Source organism: Semicossyphus pulcher, unplaced genomic scaffold (assembly GCF_022749685.1).
Source record: "Semicossyphus pulcher isolate SPU_LCO1_2020_fin unplaced genomic scaffold, fSemPul1.0.p SCAF_19, whole genome shotgun sequence".
Lineage (NCBI taxonomy): Eukaryota > Metazoa > Chordata > Actinopteri > Labriformes > Labridae > Semicossyphus > Semicossyphus pulcher.
Window position 1 is genome coordinate 23225537 of NW_027211692.1, and position 24633 is coordinate 23250169.

At 40.0% G+C, this 24633-nt stretch overlaps 3 protein-coding genes across 3 annotated transcripts; 2 read left to right on the forward strand and 1 right to left on the reverse strand.

Moving 5' to 3' along the window:
* The first annotated feature begins 272 nt into the window (after positions 1 to 272).
* Positions 273 to 9032, forward strand: fam118b (family with sequence similarity 118 member B). Its single transcript, XM_069668708.1, has 7 exons — positions 273 to 762; positions 1353 to 1442; positions 1653 to 1905; positions 5100 to 5327; positions 6085 to 6213; positions 6386 to 6683; positions 7840 to 9032. Exons 2-7 carry the CDS (start codon positions 1360 to 1362, stop codon positions 7908 to 7910), a joined length of 1062 nt encoding a protein of 353 aa, XP_069524809.1. The 5' UTR covers positions 273 to 762; positions 1353 to 1359; the 3' UTR covers positions 7911 to 9032.
* A 102-nt stretch (positions 9033 to 9134) lies between these two features.
* Positions 9135 to 16740, reverse strand: srpra (SRP receptor subunit alpha). Its single transcript, XM_069669115.1, has 15 exons — positions 16653 to 16740; positions 16397 to 16534; positions 15991 to 16074; positions 15690 to 15853; positions 15056 to 15216; positions 14786 to 14948; positions 14523 to 14679; positions 14296 to 14414; positions 14041 to 14162; positions 13856 to 13942; positions 13320 to 13492; positions 11477 to 11690; positions 11143 to 11306; positions 10646 to 10744; positions 9135 to 10474 (listed from the first exon to the last, which is right to left on the reverse strand). Exons 2-15 carry the CDS (start codon positions 16517 to 16519, stop codon positions 10346 to 10348), a joined length of 1959 nt encoding a protein of 652 aa, XP_069525216.1. The 5' UTR covers positions 16520 to 16534; positions 16653 to 16740; the 3' UTR covers positions 9135 to 10345.
* A 1369-nt stretch (positions 16741 to 18109) lies between these two features.
* tirap (toll-interleukin 1 receptor (TIR) domain containing adaptor protein) lies at positions 18110 to 19461 on the forward strand. Its single transcript, XM_069668122.1, has 3 exons — positions 18110 to 18116; positions 18199 to 18819; positions 18991 to 19461. The coding sequence occupies exons 1-3, from the start codon at positions 18110 to 18112 to the stop codon at positions 19014 to 19016; spliced, it is 654 nt and encodes a 217-aa protein (XP_069524223.1). The 3' UTR covers positions 19017 to 19461.
* The last annotated feature ends 5172 nt before the right edge of the window (positions 19462 to 24633 follow it).

Consider the following 24633-nt stretch of genomic DNA (forward strand, 5'->3'; position numbering starts at 1 on the left):
GATCAATAAAATCCAGCCTATCCTTTTTTGTTATAGATGTGTGCAGCTTCTTTTTCTAACAGATAATTATTTAGATTTTCTTTGACTTGACTTGATTTTAGACTGCTGGATAAGCCTGCTTTTATGTGTCTATACCGTGTGGCCTGAAAACTCCCACGTGGGAGCAAAAAGGCTAATTTCGGTTTTTGGTGCTGTACTTAAAGGCATCATAAAACCGGCCGCACATCCCCACAGGCAGTGACTCCGACAGCTCTGCAAAAGTTAAACATAGACGGACAATGTGAAGAATAGCCGGAGAGTCGAGAGCAGTTGGGGTTTATAACGGTACCTGGGGTAAATCAACAGACATATTTTTTTAGCTAAAGAAATTGGTTAACAACAGATATATTACGCTTTATGGCTCTACCCTCAGAATGGTAGGTAAAACAGAAGCAGTTTCATGCTTCTAACAACCTCGGAGATAACTTGACTTACCTCAAAGCACCAAACTAACGACAGCTTAACCACACTTGTTAGTTAACGTAAATTGGGTGTGTTTGTTATACTTTGGTGTTACAGTGCCATTTAACTCTCCTGCCACCGACGCTAGCGTATCAAGTTAGCCTCAACACCATCCAAGAGCTAAAAGCTTAAACTCAAATCGATTTCAAAACTATTTTACGTGGGTAACTTAAATACAAAACCGACTGTTACAGACTTCGGATCAAAAGGATTTCTTTTTGAAAAGAAACACATACTGGACATTAATTTACATATATTTGGGTAAGTTTTTTTAAACTTCTGTTTCCTTTAAGTGTATCAAGCTGCGTTATATGTGTTGTGTAACTTGTCTGTCTAAAAAATTAATGTTAGCATTATTGAAACGTGCACTTGGTTAACGCTCGTGCTAACTGCATATGGCTTGCTGTTCGGCAGGTGGGGCATTGACTTAATGTTAGAGTTATGTAACAACATTAAAAAAAGAAAAACACCAGTTGTTGAAGAAAAACCAGCTAAAGTCCCATTGTTTTTGACAGTTTCCTGGAACAATAGCTTCACAGTATTTATTAAATGGCTAACCTTATGTGTCATCAGGCAAGGTGTGTTCCCAGGAGGAAGTGTACGAGTTATTTTCCAAATTAGTAAAGACGTTACTAGACAGAACATGTGAGCAGCACTATGTTTATTTTTACCGTTAACTGTGACCTGGCAGGGGTGTATCAATTATAGCTTTCTATACTATTTATCAGCTATTAACTCTGTAAGGGGGAAACCTAATTGAAAACCAACAACAGAATTTCTTTTTGCGTTCCTTAATGTTAGCTTAATCAGTCACTAGTGTTAACATGTGGTTGATCATGTTTCTGTTACAGGAGCTGAATGGCCTCCGTTGTTGCAGTGAAAACTGAGAAGCGACCTGCAGCTGATTCTCAGGATGCAGACTCAAATGCAAAAAAACCTAGGTAAGCTCAGGTGCTGTTTTGGAGTTGGCTGAACACTCTGTCCATGACACATGCATCATTTTTGTCAACAGGGCTGATTGAAATCTTGAGTTATTTTTAGTTTCACACTTTAAATTTATGTGGTTGAAAATGGTGTGTTCAATCTTAATGCTGGAGGGAGGAAGCATCATCTTTGCAACCATCATCATTGAATCACTTTGTACTCCAAAGGAAACTCCTGCCCAGCTTGAAGACCAAGCGAGCCCCTGAGCTTGTCCTGGTGATTGGCACGGGGGTAAGCTCTGCAGTGGCCCCTCAGGTCCCTGCACTCCGCTCCTGGAAAGGCCTCATCCAGGCCTTGCTTGACGCAGCAAATGACTTTGACCTGTTAGAGGAAGAGGAGAGTCGGCGTTTCCAGAAGCACATGCAAGAAGATAAGAATTTGGTGCATGTGGCCCATGACCTCATTCAGAAACTTTCCCCGGTAAGACCGCCTTTCCTTTTCCCACCACCCTGTCGCACATGTACAAACACATGGCAGACAGACTGCCAGCTGACTATCCTTGCCGCAGCTCTTCTCAGCCAGGGACATTTTGTTTCAACTCTTAAGGATTTTGATAAGACATCTTAGCTGTATCCCCATAAAAGACCCATAGTATATGGTGCAAGAGTTGTTTTCAGATGTTTTTCTTAGAAATTAATTTTGGTCAATACAAACTATCTTTTTAGTCAGTTTATGACTAATCAGTCACACACACAAGAAGCAGACTGTTTCCTGTTTCTGTTTATGTGGTGTAAAGTAATGTAGCTTTGCAGTGTGGACATCCCATGAATTTGCCATCACAAATAAGGCTTCCAAAATGGTGATATTAAGTAGCAATTAAAATTAATATCTGTGCCCAGTCTCATTCTTCAAGTTTTTAATTTGTCTTCAAAACAAGTTCTAATAAAATGGTTATGCTACTACACTTGTGAATGGTCATATTCTGCAGTGTGGGATGTTTTGGATTTAAAGAATAGGATGCAAGGACACAGCAATTTGTTTTATCCTAGTTGCAGAACAAAGGGGTAACAACACAGCTAAAGATCTGATGAACCAATCAAGCTCACCAAAACCTCAATGAAATGCTTGCCATTTAAACATACAACACAACAATAACCTTAGAAAGGGCATCACCATCCCGGACAACCTTTTACAGGCTCAAGTAGAGTTCTTGTTCCCTTGTTACTCAATGAAAATTGCATTTTTAAGTGAGAAAACAATGATTCTGATAACAGGATTCTGCACCCAAACGAGTTGTTACAAATGAATTTTGATTAAAAAGCACAATTGGAATTCCATATAACAAACACTTCTCTTCCTATGGGACCGGTCTGGTCTGGAGCAGGGCTGGCAGATGGGAGCCTTAATACCGTTTGCCTCCTGTGTTAGTCATGTCTCATCGCACCTTTGACATTGATAAAACACTCTTTGTTTCAGCCCTCAGCCTGTTGTCACAAAGGGAACAAACAGCGCTTTTATGGCTTTATCCATCGTGTTTATTTCAATCCACAGTCGTGCAGACACTAGCCTACTGCTGTTGGCTACAGGCACAACAGGCCCTAGCATGCTGAGGAAAAAAACAAGCATAGACTAATGTGAACCAGCAGCCCCCTGCCCAGATTTTCCATTCAGACAGAGTTAAAACACCACCCAAACAGTAAGAAAACAGCAGGGGACATGTGTCGTGATTCCATTCACAAAACCCTTTTGCAAATTTCACTTGTTGCAGTTTAGCACACCGGTTAGCAATAGACATGACCTCAGTTGATGTAAATCAAAAGACATTTCTTTATGTGTAGTCACAGGGTTCCCCAATGCACATAAGATGAGAACATGTGTGCAACTGTGAAAAGTGAAACATGAGAGTGTGAAATCTGCCCTCAGTCCAGTTAGTTCCAGTAACAGTAAGCTGTGAGAGTTTAACCCACTTTTCATGGAAAGTAGCTGAATTATGTCACTTTGCAGGCACCCAGCAATGGGTAATGAGGGTAATCTGAAGTTGAAACTCAAGAGAATGTGTTAGTTGTAAATCCTATCACACATTTGACCTCTGATAAAACAAGGCTAATTACAACTTAGCTGACTAGACTTTAGTTGTTTAAATCTGACAAAAATATAAACAATGATATCCAAAGGGGTCAGAGGAGGAAACATTTGATCATCTAATAATACATATAATGGTGATAATCTGGAGCCCTCTCAGTCTCCAGTCCTTGTTGGCAAAGGAATCTTCAGTTTACATACCCCTACCATGCTGTCAATGTGAAATAACCATACCTGTCTGTGTAAAAAGATGAAGCATTCTGGACTTTGTTTCACTTTTCACTTACTGTATGCATGTTCACGTTACGGACGTCCAGAGCTATCATAAAACTTAGAAAAACATTCCTTCAAAAATTATTTTGGTTTAGGATAACCATTTAGAATCCAGAGTTGTTTACTTGCACTTGATGTGGTTATTACATAAGTCCAAGGACACTGATTACGATTGGTGCTGCAGAGACTAGATGTGGATAATGAGCTTTTCCTGTGTAAAGGACTGTTGCTGTTTAGCCCATTAAGAGCTGTAATCTCTGGAAGTCAGCCGAGCGTTTCGCTATACTAGGATCACCTTGGTCACTTGCATCTCTGCGCTACCTTTTGCTATTCTTAGCTGTCTGACTCTTCTTGTTTGAGATTTAGATCATGTAGTCCCAGCCTTAAATTTCTTGGCAGACTGAGTTGGTATATGATTTGCTACTTGAAGAGCTGCGGATAGGATCTAAGAGGGTGATGATGAAAGTGTTTGATACAGAACAAAGTAGCCCTTGAGCAATAATTGTGCTCAAGCTTGACACACCCCTGAAATCTCACTGGAGGGAGTTTGGGGGTCTGAGATGCCGGGAGGAGTTGTGTTGAAACAACTATCATGCCTGATGCCAATACTGCATAATTGATTGAGTAGTTAGTACGCAAGTTTGTGTCTTAAGCTTCTGATTAAGAATAGTAAGTAGCCAGAGGCCTTAATACCTTATGTAACAGCCAAAAGGAGCTCTTATTTGGCTTTTTAACCAATCACGGTCTTGTGTATCTAGTACAGTATATTAGAAAAATACAAAATAAAAATTGTAACTTCTTTCTGTCCATTACAACCACACTTCCAAGCACAGACAAATATGATTAACATTTAACGTTTGCTCAGTCTTGGCACCAATGCATGAATTTAACGCACGTCTGATCAGGTCACATGGTACGATAAATAAAACCGTGGATCAAGAGTTCAATTGCTATTATTAAATGGCTGCTTGTTGTGGGTTTGTGGAAGTACACAGTAATACAGTAATACACACTCAGCACAGTAATAGAACCGTCTTTCCCTCATACTGTTCGCAATGTGTTATGTGCTGTTTAAAGGTGATTAGCAGACTGCTGATCACGTAAAAGTTGGTAGACACAGTCCTTATGGCCTTCTGTTTTGAGTGCATCATAGGCTGTTGTCCCTGAACATTCTACACTCAACATTTCTGAGTTCCAGTTGTCTTAAAAGTAATGCAACAGGAAAATGTTTCACATAATATATGCGTAATGAAACAGTTTTCTTCTCAAAACATATATTATTTCTAACATTTCCTGTTGTTATTTTATTTATTTTACAGAGAACAGGCAATGTGAGATCAACATTCTTCAAGGACTGTCTATACGAGGTGTTTGACGATTTGGAGTGCAAGATGGAGCATGCAGGGAAACACCTTCTGCGCTCTGTGCTGCAGTTGATGGAGAGTGGTGCACTGGTGCTGACCACTAACTTTGACAACCTGTTGGAGATCTACGCTGCTCACCAAGACACCAAGCTGGAGTCTCTCGACCTGACAGATGAAAAGAAGGTAAACAGAGCTTGGATTTTGTTTTAGCATTGATTGATCTGTCTTGCCACAACACATCCAGTCAGCTTTTCAGTGCAAAGGTCATTTAAGCAAGTTTTTTGTGTTACGCTAAGATTGTAGGAGCTTTAAATTTTTAGGTTGCGTCTCACAGATGATTTAATCTTAAATGACACCCTAAAACATGGTCATTTAATGCTTTACAGAAAATATTTGAATTTTATTTTCAGTTCCATTTATAATATTACATCTCAGTGAAGTTCCTCGTCGGGGAGTTTTGGGAAAAAATAGATAATGCTTTGACCTGAATGAGCCTTTTGTCTCTGGCAGGTGGAGGAAGGTTAAAGTTCTAGCCATTACTCAGCTGCTGTCAAATTTTATAGATTGAACAATATTTGCTTTTGGCTAAAGACTTCACTGAAGGGGAAGTGCTTGTTTTCCCAGCAGAGATAGGTTTGAATCTCTTTTGACCACTTGCTCTAAAAGATCTTAATTGTTTTATCATGTAGTATTTTTCCCCAGTGCATCAAAGATAGTTTGATATTTTTTTTCATAGAATACTAATTTTAAAAAGATTCATTAGAGTTTTCTGAGAGACGCGTTGTTTGCCTCTCAGTCCTGGTATTTATGCCCCGTCTCCATCAGGGCTAATATCCTCTCACTGCTGTTCACTGATTTTACTCCCTGCCCAGCCAGAACAGGATTGGGTGCAATGGACTGTTAAGCGTGTGCTTATGTGTGTGTTTGTGTGTGTGTCTAGGTATTAGAGTGGGCTCAGGAAAAACGGAGGTTAAGTGTTCTGCATATCCATGGTGTTTACACCAACCCAAGTGGTATCGTACTGCACCCTGCTGGCTACCAAAATGTACTGAGGAACACTGAGGTTATGGTAAGTCCTGACACTCTTTAACTTAGTGCCTTTGGTATACATTATATTGCATGTAATAGTATTGTATTAAGGTGCATGTTGCAGTACCAAATTGCCCCTGTCCCTGCACTTTGATGCATTGGAAATCAAAGCTTTTGTGAAAGTCTAGTAAAATATAAAACTGTTTCAACAGCGGGAGATCCAGAAGCTGTATGAGACCAAATCCTTTGTGTTTCTCGGCTGCGGCCGCACAGTAGACGACACAACCTTCCAGGCTCTGTTCTTGGAGGCAGTCAAACACAAGTCTGACCTGGAACACTTCATGCTTGTGCGGCGAGAGGACGTGGGTGAGTTCAAGAAGCTGCGGGACAACATGCTGGACAAGGGCATAAAGGTCATCTCCTATGGAGATGAGTATGCCGACCTTCCTGAGTACTTTGAGAGGCTGGCCAATGAGATCTGCAACCGGGATGTGTCTACCAACGGCTGGGGTAAGAGGGATGACATTCAATCATTGATCATTTTAGTAGCCGTTTTTACACTGCGGTTCCGCCACAGCGCGTAACAAAGCTCTGCCATCATGTAGCCTTTACCATTTTACATTGGACCAAGCAACACCAGCGTAAAACTGCCCCAGTGTGTGTTTTTACATAGTGTTCTGGCATTGCAGAAGCAAAAGTGTGCAAGGTGTAAATAAACGCGCGTTTCAAATACATACGCATGGCGCTGTTCCGCCCTGCCAGCTCCGCTGTTTAGACAGATGCCACTACACCTTTGTTATGCCTCTGCTACGCCTCTGTTAATACCTCGGATGCCAGCTCAGAGGCTGAACGACTTTGCACCTTGAACTGGCAGTGTAAAAAGGGCTAGTGTCTGTGCTATGTCAGCTCAAAGGAAGTTTTTTATTACACCAAAGCAAATCAAAGTGGTAATTTAGGAGGAAAAGTTACTCTCATCAAAGACACAGATGAGTTGCATTATGGAAGATGTAGGAACCAGTGTTTTTGGAGAGTGACTAAAGTCAGGCTCTGCCTCTGCTGCCTTTATTCGACCATTCTTTCTTTAATAAGCCTTCTATGAGTCTCAGATTTAATTGGGAGAACGATATTAAACCATTAAAGGTTTGACACTGGGTAACTCGATGCTTGGTTGGTTTTGCTCCATTAACCAGATGTAGTAGAGGTAGTTGTATGAAATGTAACAGTACTTAAGTTATTGGTATTTGTTTTAAGGTATCAGGTAAATAAAACAATTAATTTATTATGTGAGGGTTTGTCTCATAACTTAATATAAAAAAATCTTATTTTTTCTTGTGGAATTAACTTTGCTTTTCATAAACTCTCGGTTTAAAAAATAACATAAATAGCATCTTACATTTTACTGTATTCCTGAATGGCAACTTAGAAAAGCAGGACATTTAATTTGCTGATATTTTACAACAGGGATTCAAGCGTTTCAACTAGCCTGAAAGCAGAGGATAAGAACAAGTTAGCCTGCCATGTTAAAGATCTATTTTATAGCACAGATAGTTGTCAGTAGTTTTCTGTCACCGCCTCTCCTGAAATGAAAAATGTGTTTTTTTTATTTGACTTCTAACAACCTGAGTTGCCTCTATTATATAACTGTCTTTTTTATCTTTATCTTCAGGGTCTCCCTCACAAAATGGAGAGGAACAGCAGAACGGCTTTAACACACAGAAAAGCCTCCTTCAAGGTTAGGACTGAATGCTTCCCTTTGGCTTCAGGCAGTGCCCACTTCCAAGAAACATTTCCAGAGTAAAACAATAAAGCTCTGTCAAGACTCTTGTATTCTTACTGCATGCTGGTAGATAGAAAATTCAAGTCTGTTCTTGATTTTCAGTATCAAAAGACCTGCTGGTATTCCTTTCCACAGAGATACAGCTGACTTTGCTGGATTGCACTCATGGCAGTCTGTTGCAACTTTTTCATTGATGCTCTTGTTTCGCTCAAGTCCCCTCCTTCTGTTTTTGCCCCACACCATCATTCTTGACAGGCACACAGTCAGGATCAGTATCAGTCATTTCCCTCCATTGACAGATCAGTCTACTTGGAGAAGTACTTGAGTATGATTTCAATTAATAGATTTAGGAATCCAGGAACATTATGAGACCTTTGAGCTGTTGTCAGTATTTTGCAGGTGTCTATTATTTTCCTTTATTGGTTCTTGTTTTAAAGGGAAAGCAGAAGTTTTAAGTATCTGTCAATGCCAATACCTAACCTCGCAGTACTGGTGTACTGTATTTAAATGTTGCTCAACATTCAGGAAGCAACATTAGAAAAAATAATTAAATATGCAGATGTTGGGAAGATATCCTTCCACGTCAACCTGACAAAAAGGATCTGAATCCACTGACAGATGTTGACTGTGCTGTATTGATTCATTGTTTGGGTTTGGATTTAGACAAATGCAGTTTAACTTGTTATCAGCTTAACCTGCCTGCCCTGTGTGACAATTTATAGGTACAAGCTGAAACGCACATCACATGATCTTAACTGAAATCAGTCTTGTGCTGATATGTAAGGATTTTTTTCTGTCATGCTCAACCCTGAAACCAGAAAAACTTGATTTGCACACTACTGGGTAGGGAATGGGGGCAGTGTGGAAATAATCCTGTGTCATAGATGGTTACACTAATTTAGAATTTTGAGTCTGTCCTCAAAACTTCTCTCGTAGCAGACAGGCTCCAAGTCGCAATCACTTTGCCACTCCTGTGCTGAAAATGTCTTTTAAGCCTTTTTTTGTATTTTTATTACTTGCATGTGTTTTCTGATATAGTATTTATATGTACTATTTTCAAAATAAAGCTTTTGGTATCCCAACTGTCCTGTCATGTTTGCATTTCTAATAATGAACATACAGGCGCAATCTGTAACCAGGCTACAGACCATGTGACCTGCATCATATGACAGAACAAGTTCCACTTTACAGGCTCTTATAGCAGCTTTATTTAGAAATGTTTACATTCTCATAAATTAGCTCAAATCTTCTGTATATCTCTTGATTCTCTCGTATTGCACTACCACAAATTAAAGGGGGCGAGAGATATTTAAGACTTATATATCCTCTTATAAAACGAAGAGTAAATCAGAAGGGAAAACAAATAACAGGGCCAAAGAACATCAACTGATCACACAGAAGTTGTAGCCTGAAAATCTATGCACAACCTGAAAGAACTAAAACATGAATTTACAAAACCTTTTTCACCTTCGATGAACAATAAACTTAGGGATCAAAGTCTCCTTATAAAATGAAAACTGATTATTTGTGTTAGGCAGACGAGGAGCACTGGGGGATAAACTTTTATAGAATCCATTCATCCTGAAGTTTAACCCACAGCTGTTAGTGTTTTCAGGATATGCTGATGTATGGCCCCATTTTACAAAGCCTTGTCGAAATGTATTAATTAAAAATCTTTTCTCTATTTTTAAAAGAGGAGTACAACATTGAGTTACTTCATAAGTGCTGACTTTATGACCAATTGTTGTAAGCAGATTCAGGCTCCTCAAGACTGGAGGCAGTGATATCTGAACTGCACTGCCTGATACTTTGGAAGGACACCCACGCATGTAGTGAAAGTGTTAACTAAGAAGACAGGAGACGGATAGGCACTATGGTCACTAAGCTTTCCTCAGGCACAGGCAGCTGCCGAAATGTCACATCCAGCAAGCCTTCACGACCTGACCTCATTTACATGAAGAGGGGAAAACTGACTGACAAACTGCCAGGTTGTGGATTTTTATGTAACTCTTTACTGTGTAAACCAGTAAACAGTTGACATTTACAGACTATGTCCATTTAGTCAGCTAAAATGTCATTTGGATGCGACTTCTGTCTCTCAAAACCCAGGTTGGTCTGAGGAACGTTTCAATGTAAGCCCAAAAGTTTTGAAATGACTCAAAGGGAGGCCTCTTTGTTGCAAAAAGTTCTGTCTTTCACACTTGTCCTTAACTGTGAGAATGAAGTCCTTCCTGTGCATGACATGAGTTCTTTATTTGATGCAAACCAGAGAGGGTAGGACAGGACTGGAGGATAAGAAACGCAGGTTAGCAGAGCTGGAACATCTCACGGCAGCGTGGCAAAGGTATTGTTGGCTTCGTTGCGTCGATGAATAAACAGCAGAACATGCAGCCACTTAAGCCTTCATCAGGGCACTGACCACAGCGCGGGCGTTGAGGCTGCGCAGGTCGTTGTAGGTCTGCCCTGTGCCCACAAACACAATAGGCTGGCCTGTGATGTAAGTCATGGAGATGGCAGCACCGACCTGTGATGGGAAAAAGGATGACGCATGAGTGCTATCAACTTTCCACCTGGAAATTATTCATAAGTCATAAAACAGCCACAGACTAATCATAAACTCCTTCAAAAGATCCTTTAAAAAGGGCAACACCACATCATGAATAGAAGATAAACATAGAGGGAAACATTCAAATACCTTATCATCGATTGTATCAAACTTTGTGAGAACGATTCCATCAATGAGGCGAGGCTTGTCAGACATGGAGTGGTCTGCTAGAGCCTGGTTGAACTTTACCTGAGGACAAGAGGAAAGAATAGTTGGGTCATTCATGAGAAAACTGATAACACAGTTAATATGTATAGCACCATCTTTCCAGCTCAATATTTACTCAGTGTAAAGAAGGAGGAAACGCACATCTCTTCAACAATGGAGACTATTTAAAAACAGCAGATAACTGCAGTAACACTGACCTCTGCTGGAGAGTTAAGGAATAACATAAATCAGCAGAGTCAGTTGATTTCATAGTTGTGTATAATGCAATGACAGATATTTAATTAAAGAGTTCTTGGAAAACATTAATTGTCATGATTCAAGTTACTATGACAGTGACCTTATCCTCAGAGTTGCACACATATTTCCTCTCAGTGCATGGAGTGTCTAATAAAAAAGTAAAAATTAGTTAGTGGTCTTACCAGCTGGTCAACAGCCTCATTGCCCACCAGAGCCTCCCCCACAAACAGCACAAGGTCAGGCATGTTGACAGCAATAAGTTTGGCCAGAGCTGTCATTAGGGGGGCGTTGTCCTGCATACGCCCAGCGGTGTCCACCAGCACCACGTCAAAGGCCTGGTTGCGGGCTGGAGGGATGAAACACAAGTTACTTCACCATATGCATGATTTTAATCATGAATGGAAATTTCTTATAAAATTCTGTGGTACAGTACATGCAAGTGGTATCAGCACCATCCCACGCAGGCTACAATTTATATCGGTAAATAGCCACCCATCAGTAAGACAAGTATTTTACCATAGGCAATGGCCTCCATGGCAATCCCAGCAGCATCCTTCCCGTAGCCCTTCTCATAGAGCTGGACTACCGGCCGCCCTCCGTGCTTCTCTGGAGGATGCAGAGAGTTCAGGCGGCGCTGATGAGTACGGAGCTGCTCCACTGCCCCGGCACGGAACGTGTCACAGGCCGCGATCAGCACAGTGAAACCGTTCTCTATCAGCCAGAAAGAGATCTGGACCAGGACAGAGAGAAGGTTAATTCGCATGATGTTGTGAGAGATAAGTGTAACAAATGAATAGTTATTTTAAAATGTACACTCTAAAGCTAAATAACAGTGGGTCTCATTCACTAATATATGGGTAGAAATGTTCTTACTCTGCGCACAAAATAAGTGCATACGCAAAATCACCATTGGATTCATGACACATGCGCACTGGCCAATTTTGTTCTCACCACCGTGTGTATGTTAGTGAATCGGAATCATTCTTAATTGACAAGCACGTGGCGCAAGAGATGGTCCCAAAGTTAAAAGAAAAAAAAAAAGAATTTCAGCACAGCTGAAATTAGGGCAACTATGTTGGAGATGGAAGCAATAAAAAACACTTTTCCAAAGCGTGTCCTCAGGAGTCACGATGCTGAAAAAAATGAAGCTTGGGCTTCAATAACTGAGGCTGTAGATGCTGGTTGTCCAGAGGTTCGGACCGTGGCTGAGGTGAAAAAAAACAAGTGGTTTGACATCAAGGTGGACGCTAAAAAAAATAGAATCGCTGAGCAGAAAAAAAGGAAGGAAACATGGAGGACAAGGACCACCTGATCCGACAGCGCAGGATAAGAGACTGGCTGCAATAATTGAATCATTCATATCTGGAATTTGTCCACACACTGAGGGAGCTACTTCAATTTCAGGGACTGGTTCTACAGGTTTCATGAATATGCACATTATCTGCTATTTCTGTATTTCTGTATTAAACCTGCTGTTTTAAGCACAAGGAAGACAACATATGCAACAATAAAAAAAAAAAAGAGGAGAAGATAGGAAACCTGAATAATACCGTCAGCTAAAGGGCAGTTTAAGATAAAAGCTGAGGAGGCAAACTCATTTGAAAATTTGATTCATTTGTGTGTGATTATAGTAATGTTTTGTTTACTATTTTCCAATATAAATACTACTAATATAATCTGTCAACAAAACACATCACAGTCCCTGAAAAAAACACAGGACTTTAAAAATGAACAATGAAAACTACCCTGGGCAGGAGGCACCTATTTAAATTGCCATCATTTCTATGGACAGCAACAGTTATTCTCCTTTTGGGAAACACCCGGTTTAAGATGGAGTTCACAGCAAATATTTCACTGCACTTGACATTCGCTATAGCATAGTTACCCTAATAATTACCCCAAATAATTAATATATGAATTTTGTCTATGTGGCCTACAATACCGACTCAAATATTTCACTACTTGGCCTTCAGGTTAATAATAATTGGGTTAATTTGAATTTGAACAATTAACTATTACACACACACAACTGGAATTATTAATCAAATATACAATAAGGCACACGGCAGATGAGGTTGCAATGTTCAGTAGGTATATTAGAACTATAAGATCTGTGTAAAATTAAAGCTGAATGAGTGCATTGGCATTACTAAAACATAAGACTGCCTTAGTTGTAGGCATTTTAAAAGAGAGGGAGCCACAGTGTAACTTCCAAACGGTTACAAAATAAGCCCAACGCCACACATAAAGCTCCAAGACAAGAACTGGCTAGTCAATCAGCCACCATAGGATCATGGGGGCACTTAAAAATTGTGTATTTTGTGTGTGTGTCATAATGTTTTGAACAATGAAAACTCACCTTGGCCAGGTTGGTGGACTTTCCAACCCCATTAACACCACAAAATGTAATGACAAAAGGCCTACGCTGGCTCTGCGCCTCCATGACATCTCTCAGAATATCCACCCGGCGCTTGGGCTGCAGGATCTGCACCAGTGAGTCCTGCAGGGCCTGCTTGACTGTTGAGGCCACAGCTACAAACAAACACACACATGAAGTTTGGATCAGGTCTACCAGCATCAGACAGGCTTGAAACATAATCGTAAATTATCTATATACTGGCGCAAATTATATTATCATAGTTATTATATTGTGCTGTTGGACTTGGAGAGGTAGAGGTTGGAGGTGAACTTAATAATCAACTTACTACAGTGATCACACGAACATTGGGGAAAACGCATTACTGTGATCACATTATTTTTCACAGCATGCAGAGTGTTGCTTGTAGATGAGGACAAGTTAAGGTACAGAATATTTACCCAGCATTGTAACTAACCCTTTCACATAATAAAAAATAATAAAACGAAGTGAGTAAGAATAGTTAAAAGTTGACTTACTGGTGAATGTGCCCATGACTTTGCCTTCCAGTTTTTTGGCTACAGAGTCACAGAGCTGGGAGGCAATTTCGGTTGCTACATTCTTTGCTGTAGGATCATCAAAGACAACAATGAATAGCAGACATTGCATTTTTAAATGTTATACAAATCAGGAGACACGATGAGAGAGAGATATGATGTCATACCGATGAGGTGGTCCCTCATCTTCTCCAGCACTGACTCCATGTCTTCTCGGGTCAGGCTCTTGGACCCCACCAGGCCCTTCAGCATCCCAAACATGCCCCCAAAACCTCCACCTTTTTTGGTGCTGACATTAACAACAAAAAAGGGTGGGTAATTGTTTACAGCAATGTCCAAGGTTACAGGTAGATTTCTGAAAATATAACACAAATATACAATAACATATCCTTAAACAAAAAAACAATCTAATGCTCTGTTACCTTGTCTTGCTTGTTTCACTGATAACAACTCTCTCCTCTTCCTCCTCAATCTCCTCTTCCTCACTGGACTCATAGTCAACAGACAGCAAGTCACCCTTCATGGAGCTGAGCTGCATCCCCTGAAACACATCAAACACATTGAGAACAATTATTATTGTTACTAGCATAGATGTCTGTTAAATGTGAAAACCTCTTCGGGTAGGGGTTTAAGCGGAGGGGGTACGTACGGTGTCAATTTGTGCTTCCTGGTTCTGTTCACCACCATTGGGAGAACCATCTCCATTTCTTCCGCTGTAGTCCAGTTCCCTGGCGCTGCTACCCCCCATGTCCCAAACTCGCATTTGTTTCTCCCTGGGCTTCTGAGGCTTTGGAGACTTACTGTGACTAGGAAGACAGCATCTCAGAGTAAAGTTATCAGAAATAAGCAAAGAGACATGCTTATTCTACACTGCTGTTCATGAGTTGACATTAAAGACTACATTTTTCTTACGTTGGTTTTTCAGTGTTTACCACCATGCGCTTGCGAAAGAATTCCTCTCTCTTCTTCTGCATGATCTCGTCAGGGCTCAAGCCTTGGTTACCATTCTCAACCACCTTCTGCCCAGAGGATGAGTTCTTGCTCTGATCCACTTTGACAGGTTCAGCTGCAGGAGCTAGAAATGATTGAAAACCCAATAAAAGTCATGATTGAGATTGAATTTTGCTACACTAACAGTATGGATTGAGCTGTTTTAGAACAACCATTTCCAACCACACTTACCCTCCTTTTTGGTATTTTTGTTCTTCTTGCCACCCTGTTCTTTGCCTTTGTCCCCACCCTTCGTCTCGATCATTGACTTCACAGTTTTTTGGGATTTTTCGGACTCCTTAAAGGTCCGCATGGGGGCGGGACTCCGAGCTTTGCTGCTCTCCTCCGCCTCTCTTGAGTTAAACATTTGTTATATGTCAGCATGGATGAGAGAAACAAGATTTTAGTAAATAAAACATACTTAAATAACACACCTTCATTTTTTCTATATGGAATACCTACACTAAAATTCTTTGTTGTAAGAAATAAGATTGCAAGTAATACTTTCTATGTTTAGGGGCAGCTGTGGCTCAGTGGTAGAGTCGGATGTCTGTCAATCGGAAGTTTGGGGGTTCGGTCCCTGACTGCTACAGTCACATGTAGAAGTGTCCTTGGGCAAGACACTAAACCCCAAATTTCTCCTTAAGTCATAGCCACCAGTGTGTGAATGGGCATAGAATCCTGACTGGAAATTGGCACCTACGCCTCTGCCATCAGTGTGTTAAAGTGAGTGTGAATGGGTGAATGTGACATGTAGTGTAAAAGCGCTTTTAGTGGTCAGAAGACTAGAACAACGCTCTATAAAGTACAGTCCTTTTATATTTACCTGAGAAGTATCTGAAAGTCATCTTCGAATTCAAAGTTGTTACTGAGAAGCTTAAGAGCTCCTTTTTGCTCCAACTCATTCTTATAACGATCCCTAAAATGGAGCTGAACATCATCTATGAACTTGTCCACATATGTCAGTGTCAGGATCTTTTGAAAACCCACCTGGACAGAGACAGGGAAAAGAAAAGTGATGTGCAGCGTATAAACATAACATATCAGTATTACTGACACATCTGCGTTCTACAACACAATGGTGTTTGATTGTATAAAGTCATTTAGATTGCAGTTGGGAGACTTACCACAAAAATCAACTCAAACTCATTGTCGAGCTTGTATTTAAGACTCAGGGCCTCATGAGTAAAGGAATTGTTCCCACTTCGCTCCTGTAAAATCACAAACATCGTTGACATGTCAACAGCCGCTAGACACACGTCGTTGCTGCTACAGCTAGCTTCCTGTGATCAGAACAACGTGAAAGCAGCCACTGCACCACAAACTATGTTAAATTACAGCTTAACGCTACAATTTGTAGTAAGTTGATTATTAGGCTATTGCCACCTCAAAATTCGCTTGTTTAGTACACTAACGTTACGCAATAAGCTAACGTGTGCTACATTTTAGCATTAGCCTTAGCTATCCAAGCTATGCCGAGAATAAAAAAACACAGTCATCTGTCAGAGGTGTTCAGCTGTCATTTGTCCCTACCTGAAGAATTACGGAGCGGATCAGAGCGTTAACAGGTCCAGTAAAGGATTCAGTGACCCCGGCTCCCTGAAAACACCACAACACTATGCCCCCTTTGCTGAAGATGGTGAAGAAATCGAGCATCTTGCCACCACGTATCTAAATTTGAGAGAAAAAACACACGGACAAGTGAAATAAGTGAGATGCCCTGCGTTACATTTGCGGTCCTGTACACCCTTAAAGTGCTAATTTTGAGTCTCAAACAATTTTAACTCACCAGATAAATACTTCAATTGAAAATAAATCCCCCACGCGTAAAACCCACCACCAGAGCGAAACTGTTTTAGACACGTCAGTTGCAGACCAGGAAGTGACGCTCTCTTCCGGAGATCTTTGTTCGCGCATGCGCTACTTCAGAGCAAAGCAGACGACGCTGTCAGTGTAGGCTACTGAGCTCATGTGAAAAGGTATTGCGCTCACTTTTTCTTTTACTTTGACTTTACGTTAGTATGGTATCATATTTTGAGAGGAAAAATGTGTAGGCTACCTGGCAGTTGTATAGGCTTATGCTATATTTAACACAAATTATAGGCTTATATTTTCAATTTGTAAAGTTTGACTAATGGTTTTAACTACATACTGGCAATATAAAGTAGACCTACCTTATAATAAGCTCTAGTGTACAAGTAAGATCACAGTTTCCATTTACTTTTAAAAATCATTTTCAAGCATGCCTTCAGCATTTAATGGAGGGTTTGTGTGTGTATATGTTGCCATTAGCTACCTCAACTAACTATATCATCTGTAGAACGACCACTGAGTCATTTTTTTGTATTACACCTGATCTAACATGAAATGTAAAAAATAAAGTGTTTGCTCCACCAACTGCTTTAATAACTAGCCAACGGGAAAATCACTCACTTCCTCTAATGTTAAATATAACTTTGGTTGTAACATCAGTTGGTTACACTTTGTCAGGCGGTGCTGAGACTACACCTTCCATAGAAGGCATTAGCTGAGGGGGGGACTGCAACTGCATCGTTATACAACACAGCTAACTTCATTTAGATACAAAAATGACATTTTGCCAGCTTGAATCACACGTCTTCTATAATTTTTTGTTTCTTACCCTTACCCCCGTAACTTCAGCCAATTTCTATTTTCTTTACAAATTTCTTGAGTCAATAAAACACACATTTAACACACAACAAATAAGTCAAAATGTATATTCTACATTAAATAGTAGAGCTGTGTCAATCTCATTTATTGACTTGTAGGTTCCACATTAAGCTTCCCATCCTTCATGGCAAGTTCATGGGAATCTAAAAATAGTCATGTATAGCCAATAAAATGAATAGTCTCAGCAAGACTCAGTACACAGAATGTCTTCATTTGTCCACCCACAAACTTCTGAAAAAGGGGTTAACGTTCTGCTCTGTCAAGTGTAAAAACTGAGGCATTTTGCATTTGATATTTGACTGTGGTGGCTTCATTTTTGGCACTTAACAACTTCCTCTCTTTCTGGGTGATGTCAATGATACTCGACAAAGTCTTCACTTCGTCTTTGTTACACTCATTTCCTTCACTCGATTGTGTCACATTGTTGCAGCAGCTCGCATCGCTGACTTTTGTGTCTCTGTGGCAGAGAAAATCTTTATCAAAAATGAGACAATTGAACTGGGAGGATTTTGGCAAGGCATTGAGCCGGCAGGAAAGCATGACAATATAAACAACATGCATGGTAGGTTCTGGCTTTTGTCATTTTGTTTAAAATATAACCTTATTTTTGATCTGTTAGTACATGTTGATATCTAATATCTAAGGCAGATATATAAAGTTTCTTTTTGAAATATCAGGTTGGTTCCAGAAACTATTGAAATCAAGACTTTTGTCAGCACAAGATGAAGAAGAAGCAAAAGTGACAAAACCCTCAATGGCATCTGTCTGCAATGTGTCAGCATCTGCAGTGTCATCACCTGGGACAGCCCAGTCCAAACCTCTACACCCACCGTCCGCTCTGAGCTCGCAGCAGCGATGGAGCAAAAAGTATGACGTGCTTGTGTGCAACAGCTTAGTGGACAGTGATATTGAAGAAGCACTACGCCTCGTCTCTTTCCTGGAGGCTTCCCCCCGTGGTCTAAGGTGCTTTCTCCAGCAGAGGGACGACTGTCCAGGAGGTGCAGCCTCTACGGAGTTATGCCAGGCTGTGCAGAACAGCCACATATGGGCTCTGCTTGTCACTCCTCACTTCCTGCAGGATGATTGGTGCAAATACATTATGCACCTGGCTCTGGCAGAGGGGTTTATGTCCCATCGGATTATTCCACTGATTCAGAACCTGACCTGCTCTCAGATTCCTCCAGAGCTGAAGTTTTTTTTCCACATTGACCTGAACAATAACCCTGAGCGAGGTTATTCTCTTCTCAACCAAACCGTGCTACAGTGTAAGTAATGGGGAAAAAACATATATTTTTTGGTCCAGGTTGATAAGCATAGATTGGGTGTTCCTAACCCAAAGTTTAAAATATTTGTTGAATCTGTTTTAAGCCAACATTTTTCTCCCTCTTCCAGGAGGGCAAGATGCTTAAATAATCTTCTCTTATTTTCTTCTCCAGACCTGAAAGAGCTTGTTAAAAAATAACATTTGACTTCAACATGGAAAGCTCTTAAGGATTAAGAGGAAAAGACAAGGTTGTATCTAAATAGAGACTTCAACTCCACTGGAAGTGATCAAGAGGAGAGATGGAGGCTTCAACAACATTTTCTGTGATCATCAACGAACAGAGAAATGAAGGGCAAGTAGCTTTGGATGGAAAACACTGGTGCTAATGACTTGACTCCACTTTTTAACTACTAACTATTTAATGCAGAAACCAAATGGTTTGATTCAGATGAGGTACCTGATCACTTCAGTGGATAATCCCCAGAAAGTGTTTTCTACTCAGGTGAACCTGAAAGTTTTGACCTTTGTGAGGCTAGCTAGCAAGTGTTTTTTAATATCACTACTATTGTGTATAAGCCCTCAAGTCATAGCACTGAAACTACCTCCACCTCTACCCCACCTTTATGCTACAAACGATCTTTTACTTTCGGCTGATAATGGACAATGTGGGATTTTTATTCCTCTCTAGTTCAGTTCACTTTTTTTTTACACAGTTTTCGATTTGATCAACTTTAAAACAGGTTATTTTTGGTTTGGTTATACATCCTTATTTTGTGGCTCGTCTGACCCCAATTGTGTTCCCCAAGGCTGTATACATGCTTTCACTGGGACATACAACACATACATAAAACACAAAATACAGTACCTTTTGCGTACTCACTTTAAAGTAAAGGAGGGCGTTTTTTATTAGTTATTATCTTGTCTATCAGAAATAAAATGCTGGATGTCACCACATCTTTCTCAAGCTAAATGAAAGAAAATCTTAAAATACTGAAGTGTATTTTTTCCAAAACATGTAAAGTCTGCAGGAAACCTCTCACTATTCCTAAGGTTAGTTGTACTGAGGAGTTAATTAAAGTTGTAGTGAGGAGCATCTCAAGAAACAATCTTTATTCTTTAGGCCATCACTAATTCTTTGTTTTTCGGGGTTTACAACTTTAGCTCGTAGAAACCAAGGTGTGCTGGGTAAAGAAGACTCGATCGGCTCGGCTCTGTTTTAGTCTTTCATCACTTATGAGTCACTCTAAGATTGAACTAATAACATTTAAGCTGACTGTTTCTCTATGCAGTTCAAGACTAAAGGTGAATTGGATTTGGCAGTAAGGACTCCTCAGGTCTGGAACTCCCTGTTTAAAATGTTGAGGTTTAAAGCCTGAAGATGTTGAAAAAATCACCACACAAATCTTTTTCATTAAAGGTTTCCATTGATACTAGCCTATGTCATTTCCAGTGATCTATTATAATTGTAATTATTATTCGGACTACGTTTTTTGTTATATTTCATTTGTATGATAAATGATTTATTTGCCTTATTGTGGTCCCAAATGGTTTGCGTGGTTGTGCAATGGTCAGTGTTGTGAGTTGCCTCATAGCTAAAAGGTTTCCCTGGTTCGAATCCTGGTTCAGACATAGGGGGCTTTCTGTGTGGAGTTTGCATGTTCTCCCTGTGCATTTGTGGTTTCTCTCCAGTGAATCCCCCCCATCCCCCTAGCAAACAGAATAAGCGGTATAGATAAAAGTGCTTTATGAATGCAGCTTATTATTTATTAGTGTATTAGGTTTGAAGGGTCACATTGTCGACATGGCGACTTTGAGGCAACACAGCTAGAGTGCATAGACTTTTCCTCCATTTTTTCTGCATAACCACAACTGGATGTGTGGTACGGATGTTCTCAGTGAACAGGAAATATTTTATTGCGAGCAGCACATGTTCTTATTTCCTGTATCAGATCAAGACGAGTGCAGTGTGTGCTGACCTAAACAGTAGTTGTGGCCCAGTGGTAGAGTCGGTCGTCTTTCAATCGGAAGGTCGGAGGTTCGATCCCCAGCTCCGTCAGGCTACATGTCGAAGTGTCCTTGGGCAAGACACTGAACCCCAAATTGCTCCCGGTGGCATAGCCAACGGGTATGAATGTGATATCTGATTGACAGTTGGGCACTTTACGTAGCAGCCTCTGCCATCAGTGTGTGAATGGGTGAATGTGATATGTAGTGTAAAAGCAGCTTTGAGTGGTCGCAAAGACTAGAAAAGCGCTATATAAGTACAGTCCATTTGTATAAGCTGCCATCAATGAGCAGATATCGTGGGAATTTCTGTTCATATAGTGTCAGCTTGTTACACATAATTCAGTTGAATTGCAGCATATGATCCAAGCTAACAATGAGGGGCACTAAGCACCGTAAAAGCATGTGACTCTCCTTTTTAGAGTAGAAAATGTCAATATACTGTAGCAGGAAGGAAACATTGTGTTAGTGATAGTGCTCACCACTAGGTGGTGCATTTTCCTGATCTAACCATTGGAGTGTTGGTGTTGCAATGCCAATTATGAACGGGTGATCACCACATAGATTTATCTTTTTTCTATAAAATTAACAACTATTCCTCTTTAGAACCTCAATGTGTCTTGTATGTTTTAGTTTGTGGATGTGAAACAGAAAGCAGAGGCGGGAAAGGAAGGACCTGCTTGTAACAAACTGCTGACTGCTGTTTGACCTTTCAGTGGAACTGGATTTAGGTGATAATGGAGAAAGTGTGAGTCATTTTAAAAAAAAGAGACCATTTGTGCTTACTTTCTATGCACTATCTCTAAACACAACAAGGGACCAGACTTCTGGCTCTGCTCTGCTAGTATTAGTATTCCAAAGCACAATATTTCTGACTGAGTGGTTTTAGCTCAGCTGCTTGGAACAGAGTCTTAACATGTTGAAGGGCTTGAAGCAACACCCTTTTTCCTCCATCCAAAGAATTTCCCTTCTATGTAGATATGATTTAATATCCTGGGCAGCAGCTCCCCTTGTTAATCAAGCATTCTGACAGTGCTTCACTTTAGATAGAATATCAGGTATTCATTGAACTGGAGCATAACACTTGTTGTCCTACATCATTACTTTTTGACACTTGCAAAGTCTTTTTCTTTTTACAGGAAACACCATCTTGCTCTTATGTGTTAGGTACAGCGTGTTCTCTTCTTCTGATTGAGATTAACGGTGTACCTTCCGCCCACATCCCCACATCCCCATCACCCTTAACAACAGCAGACATTTAGGATCACAATAAAAGACCCTTAATAATCGTCTCTTTTGCAAGCCAGCATTGTAACATAAAAATTTAGACTAATCTCTGAAAATCGCAGATGTTCTACGAGGCTTTTGCTGTTACCAAAACAAATCCTCTTCCAGATGACAGACACACTCACACACGCACACATAAAAACACACAGGTGGAGCTTAATGACATCTTAGAAAAGCAGTTTCACGGTTTAAGAAATGATTTTAAATGAAAAGTAACTTTAACTTAACTTTCATATCATTATAGGCAGACATTATAGACATAAATATACAAATACATTTTCAGGGAGAGGTTACAATCCTTTATTTGTTGAAATAATGTTGGAAAAAAGAGACAGGATTTAGTGGTCCTGATCATTTAAAAATGGCTCGAGGTCATCTGGGCTAACTGTAATTCTCCTCATGCAGCATTTTATGAACATATTTTTTAACATTCAAGTCTTCTAGGCAGTAGCCAGCTGTTATTTATGTATACATATAAAAAACAGCTGGATACTGCTGCTGTTTTGTATTTTTCAAATTTATGAATATGGTTGTGTGCAAGTACAATGCTACCTCATCTGCGCTGTCATTTTGTGGCCAGCTTTTGATACTTTGCCAAAATGTAATGTGGAAGTAGTCTGATGAAGTTTGACCAAAAAGCTCTTCATGGTCAAAAACCAGACCAATGTGTTCTTTTTGATTAAAATGTGTGTCTTTTTTATGACAAAAACAGATGTCCAAAGTTTTATTAAAAACTGACACAAAAAAACAGAAGACATAAAGTTTCTTAATATGACTTGAAGTGAAAATGACTTTTGATCTCAGAACTAACACTAAGTCTAACATTTGAGGCAAAATTAACACAAACCCAGTGTTGGAAAAAGCCTCTGAACATACATGTAATATGGCAGCATCCCAGCACTCTCCTGTAGACATGGAGCAAGAAATAAATGAGAGAAGAGAGTTCAAGCCACACAAAGGCAAGCTGGTCTGCTTTGGACCACCAACTGTATGGAAAAGCTTTCAGCTGCTAGTAACCAAGGTGGTCTCTCATGGGTGCGGCAGTACTGACCTAGACGTTCCTATCTGTGGTGAGTAACTTCAGCTTGCCATGCTACTCTGAAGCAGCAGCTGCGTTCACTAAAGGAGAGTAGGAGATCCAGACATTTTGGTTGGATTTCTAGTGAATATACAGTGTGATGAGACTTGAGAAGGTGAAAAGTCAAATGCAAAAACACAGTGGTTTTACACACAGTTTGTAAGATGCAAAGAGCTTTAAACATGATCATTAACTCAACAAGTTAGATGCCTCCAGGTGTTACCCAATTAAGCATCTGCTTTCCCAGAAAACACATATTCTATCCAAAATAAACTTTTTTATGTCTACACTGTTCCCATTGTTTTATTGTCCTTATAGTTTATGTCTGTAATAGTTTATGATTTATTAGTGCTGCCTTGCTGCGGAACCCTGTGCCTTTTGTTGGACAATAAAAAATGAATCTTGATTGAACATGAAGTTACACTTAAAAACAAGACCCAAGGATCTGCATCAATTTTACTAAATTATAAGAAAACAAAAGTTGTGCAACAATATGCTCTGAAGTCTCTTTTGCATGTCTCCAAGACAGAAGGAACAGCCCCTATTGTATGCTGACTCTGACTTGAATCATGGACACAATGCTTGTAAAGCAGTGACTGTAAAGCATTTTTTTTCTTTCAGAATGGCCTGAAAGATGTTATCATTGTTTTATGTGTCTTTAAATTACAATTATACACAGACTAAACTAATAAAAAAGGGCCTTGGTGAAATGAATTGGTTTGTTATCCACATGCAGTGTAACCCCGAAAGAAGCTCCCGCCCCTGATGTGTGATGTGTGTTGTCTCTTTCCCTCCAGATGTCAGAGGGTCTCTGATAAAATCTACAGTCATATTAAGGAGGGATGGGGCAAATCATCATCATCATTAGCTGGAGATCACTGACATGGAAAAGTTCATTAACCTGTGTACTTCAACACAGCTGCCATCAGTTTCAGCCCACAGACAGCCTACATGTAAACAGCCACTGAATTTGGATGTGCCTGTATCAAAGTTCATGAGGGATGAACTTTGATGTTCACATCCTCATTACTGCTTTTAGTAAACACTGACAAAACAGACATAGTTCTCCATATTCTCAAGCAGTCTCTCCTTTCATATGCCTTTCTCATGCTGAAGGTAAGACCTAAACACACCGCAAACAACCACACATCAATTCCTGAATGTATTGTTGCATTTTTGGCATAATAAATGGCCCGTGTATATTGAGGAATCATTCTATGATGTGAGATTCACCCTTCAAAACAGACACAACACAATCCAGTGCAAAGGTGGCCTTATTTAGAAAAAACAAAACTGCAAGAGTTGAGGATAAAGTAAAGAGGGATCAATGGGCTGGGGAAAAGAACACTTTATGGTTTAATCAGGCATTTAACTGACTTTAAGAAAAATACAATTCATTTCATACAATCCTTAAATAGCCTACGTTTGTTTAACCTGAGCTATGCA

Excerpts from the sequence above, each read along its gene's own strand:
- fam118b (XM_069668708.1), top strand. The coding sequence starts at position 1,360 with ATGGCCTCCGTTGTTGCAGTGAAAACTGAGAAGCGACCTGCAGCTGAT. Across the intron at positions 6,214-6,385 it reads TGAGGAACACTGAGGTTATG|CGGGAGATCCAGAAGCTGTA; the intron begins GTAAGTCCTGAC and ends CTGTTTCAACAG. Across the intron at positions 6,684-7,839 it reads TGTGTCTACCAACGGCTGGG|GGTCTCCCTCACAAAATGGA; the intron begins GTAAGAGGGATG and ends CTTTATCTTCAG.
- srpra (XM_069669115.1), bottom strand. The coding sequence starts at position 16,519 with ATGCTCGATTTCTTCACCATCTTCAGCAAAGGGGGCATAGTGTTGTGG. Across the intron at positions 14,163-14,295 it reads AGTGAAACAAGCAAGACAAG|CACCAAAAAAGGTGGAGGTT; the intron begins GTAACAGAGCAT and ends TGTTAATGTCAG. Across the intron at positions 10,745-11,142 it reads ATGAGGCTGTTGACCAGCTG|GTAAAGTTCAACCAGGCTCT; the intron begins GTAAGACCACTA and ends TCTTGTCCTCAG.
- tirap (XM_069668122.1), top strand. Across the intron at positions 18,820-18,990 it reads CAACCAAACCGTGCTACAGT|ACCTGAAAGAGCTTGTTAAA; the intron begins GTAAGTAATGGG and ends TTTCTTCTCCAG.